The sequence below is a fragment of the Diceros bicornis genome, chromosome 38 (genome assembly GCF_020826845.1).
Source record: "Diceros bicornis minor isolate mBicDic1 chromosome 38, mDicBic1.mat.cur, whole genome shotgun sequence".
In the NCBI taxonomy this organism is placed as follows: Eukaryota; Metazoa; Chordata; class Mammalia; order Perissodactyla; family Rhinocerotidae; genus Diceros; species Diceros bicornis.
The window spans coordinates 8,034,594-8,039,651 of NC_080777.1; the positions used below are offsets into that span (position 1 = coordinate 8,034,594).

Here is a 5,058-nt window from a genome sequence, read left to right on the forward strand (position 1 = left end):
GTATGGTACTAATCTTATGGGAGCACTGTCGTATATGCAGTCCGACACGGACCGAAACGTCGTTATGTGTCGCAAGACAGTATCATCACCCATTCCTTCAGATGGGGAAACTGAGGCACTGAGAGGTTAAGGACCTTGTCAGCAGGTCAAACAGCCAGCAAGCAGCAGGCCCCATATCTGCATCCAGCCACTCCAAAACGTGTATTTGAAGAGGCTGTGGGGGACTTGCACCCCAATGTGCCCAGTGCCTGCGGCTTAGGACAGGATGCGTCTCTGGGCAGCTCTGACCTCTGCTTCCCAGGTTCCTGTCCCTTGTTCCGTGTCTGGGCGTGACCTGGGCTTGAACTGAGTGCTGGTGGTGGGAGCCAGTGGCCAGGCTCACTGCGTAGAGCCCCCCAGAACGATGCCGCTGCCTGGAGGGGGTCTCCCATTGCGCAGGGGTGTGATTGCAAAGACGCCTGCAGAAATTGTTGTTCCTGGGACTGTCAAAGAGCGCCGAGCTGCCGGCTTTCTCGTCCTGATGGCATCTAGCTTCCTCTGTCACTGCAGAGGACAAGCTCCCCTGAGGGACTGTGGACAGGAGTGGGAGCGGGTCGCACAGGGACTGAAGAATGAAGGGAGGTGACTCAAGGGGCTTCTGTAAGTGCCCCAAACAGGGCCTGGCCCAGAGCAGGCAGGATGCAGAATACTTTCCCTCCTTCCTTCTCAATGAACAAACCTAGACCCAGACTAGCCTCCAGGAAAGAGAGTTTAAGAGATTTAAACAGCGTGCTAATGGGACTCTCTTTTGCACAGAATAGGCTCACTTTTACATAGAATAGGACTGGGGTAGGGCCAGGGAAATTCAACAGGCACTAAAATTATTATTGAGCTGCCAGACAGCAGCGGGCAGAGGTCCCAGGCCTGTGTGCCATCCAGACAGCCCTTTGTGCCCTTTCTAGACAGCCCCTCCTCGGGGCTCAGCGCCCTGTCTGGCTGCTGCGCTCCCAGGCGGTCCGAGGGGTGTGACCTCCCTCCCTCCCTCCCTCCCACCGCCCAGGCCCAGCCCAGGGCTGGCTATAAAGCTGGCCCAGCCTGGCTCTCAGCACACCCCCTTGGACTCTCCTGCAGCGTCCTCAGGGGACACATTGCTCTGCCCCTCCTCCTCCTGAGCAGCACCATGCAGCCCCTGTGGCTCTGCTGGGCACTCTGGGTGCTGCCCCTGACCAGTCCCGTGGCGGCCCTGACCGAGGAGCAGATCCTGGGCAGCCTGCTGCAGCAGCTGCAGCTCAGCGAGGTGCCCGTCCTGGACAAGGGTGACGTGGAGCAGCTGGTCACCCCGGCCCACGTGGGGGCCCAGTACGTGGCCCTGCTGCAGCGCAGCCACGGGGCCCACTCCCGAGGGAAGAGGTTCAGCCAGAACTTCCGAGGTGAGGCCTCCCTCCCTGCTGCACCCTGGTCCCTGGGGAGGGGGCTGAGACTGCATGTGCCCATCCTGGGAGGCTGTCTGGGGGCCCGGGGCCCACGGGGCAGTGAGGAGGGACCGTGGACTGTGAGGACGGCTGGGGCTGGGCCCCTGTCTGCCCTGAGGGCCTCACCCAGTGTGCAGGCTGGACCAACTGCTGAAGCCCAGGCATGGGGGAAGAGGAGGGTGGAGAAGAGAAAGCCCCCTGGCTTGGCCTCAGGGTGCCGGGGGAGAGTCCGGCTTCCCGGTTCCGTTTTCACACTGCCACCCGTAGCCTGACCTTGAGCAAACGGCTTTAAAACCACCTCCGAATCTGTTTGCTTCGCTGGAACACTGGCATGATCATGTTTGACCTATCTCCCAGTCCGTGAATATGAAAGAGTGCACAGAAATGTGCCAGGTTAACTGAAATATACTCAAGTCCAACACGGAGTTCTTCAGCTGTCAAAGATGAGCTGGCTTGAATCCTGCTCCGCCTCTCACCTCCCTGGGCCTGGGCCTCACCTCCTCAGCGCCCAGAGCCAGACCCAAGGCCAGGCTCCCCCAGGGGAGGGTTCTGATCCACAGCACCTCAGCTGAGGGAGCCCTGTCCGCTCAGGGTCCCAGAGCGGCCCCTTCCTGCTGGGTGGAGACTGTTATAAAGGAGGCCCCAGACCCAAGGGGGGTTTTCAGGTAACTGGGCTTGGCCCAGAGAGACACAATGGGCTCGTCTCTCCCGCCTGGCCATCCCCTCAGTGGCCCTGCCACCCTCAGAGCTCCCCTGGCGCCCGCAGAGGCCCCTGACCCGCTCGTGTCCCCAGAGGTGGCCGGCCGGCTCCTGGCGTCCGAGGCCTCCCGGCACCTGCTGGTGTTCGGCCTGGAGCAGCGGCTGCCGCCCGACCGCGAGCTGGTTGGGGCCGCGCTGCGCCTCTTCCAGGAGCCGGTCCCCAGGGCCGCGCTCCGCAGGCACGAGCGGCTGTCCCCGCGCAGCCCCCGCGCCCGCGTCACCGTCGAGTGGCTGCACGTCCGCGACGACGGCTCCAACCGCACCGCCCTCATCGACTCCAGGTGGGGAGGCGGCGGCGGGGGTCTGTGTTGGGGGAGGGGACAGGGGAGGGGGCGGGGCCCAGCGCGGGGGGGAGGGGAGGGGAGGGGGAGGGGCGGGGGGAGGGGAGGGGGGCGGGGGGAGGGAGGGGACGGAGGGGAGGGGAGGGGGAGGGGGCAGGGGAGGGGAGGGGGAGGGGGAGGGAGGGGAGGGGAGGGGCGGGGGCGGGGGGGAGGGAGGGGAGGGGGCAGAGGCTCCCCAGGGCTCTCCGCGAGCCCGGCCCCGGCCCCGCTCAGCGCCGGCTCCTCCCCGTGTGGCGCGCAGGCTGGTGTCCGTCCACGAGAGCGGCTGGCAGGCCTTCGACGTGACCGAGGCCGTGAGCTTCTGGCGGCAGCTGAGCCGGCCCCGGCAGCCGCTGCTGCTGCAGGTGTCTGTGCAGAGCGAGCCCCCGGGCCCGCGGGCCTCCGGCGCCCACAGGCTGGTCCGCTTCGCCGCCCAGGGCCCGGCGGGCGGCGCGCGGGGCGAGCCCCAGCTGGAGCTGCACAGCCTGGACCTCAGGGAGTACGGGTAGGCGCGCGCCGAGGTGGTCCAGGCCCACGTCCCCCGGGACTAGCTGGGGGGGCGGGTGCAGACAGCTCCAGGATGCGACTGATACCCCACTACATGATAGAGTTTCTAATAGTAGAAATTTTTATTATTAAACATTTTATTGAAAAATATCTTCAGATACATTCAATGTTATCATTGATGCATATACATTATTGTCATCATCTATTTTCACTTTACCCTTTTCCATGATTACTTCTTTGAAAAATATTAGCATTAGCTGTTCCTGAGGTTGAACAGCCTTCCTCGAGCACTGGTGAATTCTTTCTTCGTGGAACAAGTTAGCTATTTGGAGTGAACAGGGCTGTGTAGCAGAGTGGTTAGTAACAGGCCTTTGGAATCATGCAGCCTGGGTTCCATCTAGCTCTGCCTTCTCCTGGCTACAGGGCCTCTGGGGTGGCACATAACACCTTTGGGTCTCGGTGTCCTCGTGTGTAATAGGGATAATGCAGAACCTTGTCAAGGTTCATCTGAGGATGGAATGCAGGTGTCATCTGAGATAGTATATGTGAAGTAGCTAGTTCAGTGCCTGGCAGATTAGGAGACCTTTAATGAACAGTAGCTGATTTATGATTTATGTTTTGGATATGTTTATTCATCATTTATCACAAATATCCAGTTTTTTTTTAAACATATTGAGAGATGGCTCATAAATCTCCCTCCCCGATGCCCCACTAGGCCCCGCCCTGGGCCCCTGACCTCAGCCCTCCCAGTTGACCTCTGACTCTGCCTCTCCTTGCCCCCACAGAGCTCAGGGGGACTGTGACCCTGAGGTGCCAGTGACCGAGGGCACCCGCTGCTGCCGCCAGGAGATGTACATCGACCTGCAGGGGATGAAGTGGGCTGAGAACTGGGTCCTGGAGCCCCCGGGCTTCCTGGCCTATGAATGTGTGGGCACCTGCCCACAGCCCCCAGAGCCCCTGACCTCCAAGTGGCCATTTCTGGGGCCACGGCAGTGCATCGCCTCGGAGACGACCTCGCTGCCCATGATTGTCATCCTCCAGGAGGGAGGCAGGCCCAGGCCCCAGGTGGTCAGCCTGCCCAACATGAGGGTGCAGAAGTGCAGCTGCGCCTCGGACGGGGCACCTGTGCCGAGGAAGCTGGAGCCATAGGTGCAGGTGTAGCCACTGAGGCCTCTGACTAGATACGTGCACCGAAGCAGGTCTTAGTGTGGGTCTTAGTCTTCTGCTTAGCAAGTCCCCCCTGCCCCAGCCGAGTGCCCCTTTTTGACCTTTCCCACGTGTTCTTCCATTTCTCGTCCTGTCCATCACCCACCCTAAGCACTTACATGAGTAACTAATGCAACTCAATTGCTGAGCTCTAGAAGGAAATTCCAGGCTCCTTGTTAAAGGATGTGGCTGAGCATGGACAGATCATCAGCTGGGAGCTTCTGTTCTCTGGCAAAGTCTCTACTGAGTATGAGACAACACACCCTATGATGAGAACTGGGGAAAGAGACTGACTTACTCTATTACCTGATGAATTAAAATAAAACCAAAAAAATCTCTCCTTTTCCCCTAGATAGGATGTCTAAAAAAGAACCCCATCCCCCAAAATGTTGACCCATTCTGGATTTTTGTAGACATACTTTGATCTCCGTTTCCCTGAGAGATGCTTGGAGGGAGGAAAAGGGCTTCTGGCTGGGGGCAGTGGGCAGGGAGGGAATCAGGACACCTGGTTTCTGGATTGGAGCCACCAGCTGTGACCTCAAGCAAATGCACATGCCTTTGAGCCACTGCTTCCTCTTAAAAAGGAGGAGTCAGGTTTCAGCTCTAAGACTTCATTGCCCTGGCAATCAGACAGCCCTAACCTCACCGCTCCTCGGGAGACCATTGCCTGTGCATATTTAGCTTCTTTCCCCCACTGTTTTAGAGAACTTATCACCAGAACCCTTATGTATTTACATTTTTTTAATTTAGCAAAAAAAAAATTTTTTTTGAATGTAGATAATCTGCTGAAATAATAAAAGTGATGTTTCATTCCA

General features: G+C 59.1%; 1 protein-coding gene across 2 annotated transcripts; it reads left to right on the plus strand.

Annotated features, from left to right (window-relative positions):
• Window positions 1-957: 957 nt before the first annotated feature.
• LEFTY2 (left-right determination factor 2) lies at window positions 958-5,058 on the plus strand. Of its 2 annotated transcripts, none has more exons than XM_058533602.1 (4): window positions 958-1,409; window positions 2,218-2,491; window positions 2,793-3,035; window positions 3,823-5,058. In XM_058533602.1, exons 1-4 carry the CDS (start codon window positions 1,160-1,162, stop codon window positions 4,184-4,186), a joined length of 1,131 nt encoding a protein of 376 aa, XP_058389585.1. In that variant the 5' UTR covers window positions 958-1,159; the 3' UTR covers window positions 4,187-5,058. The 2 variants fall into 2 exon arrangements, with proteins under 2 accessions (XP_058389585.1, XP_058389586.1); XM_058533603.1 differs by having other exon boundaries at window positions 961-1,409; window positions 2,245-2,491.

What these genes read in the sequence shown, in the direction of transcription:
- LEFTY2 (XM_058533602.1), top strand. Translation starts at nt 1,160, where the DNA reads ATGCAGCCCCTGTGGCTCTGCTGGGCACTCTGGGTGCTGCCCCTGACC. An exon ending in GTTCAGCCAGAACTTCCGAG is followed by an intron (nt 1,410 to 2,217) that starts GTGAGGCCTCCC and finishes TGGCGCCCGCAG; the next exon opens with AGGCCCCTGACCCGCTCGTG. An exon ending in ACCGCCCTCATCGACTCCAG is followed by an intron (nt 2,492 to 2,792) that starts GTGGGGAGGCGG and finishes TGTGGCGCGCAG; the next exon opens with GCTGGTGTCCGTCCACGAGA.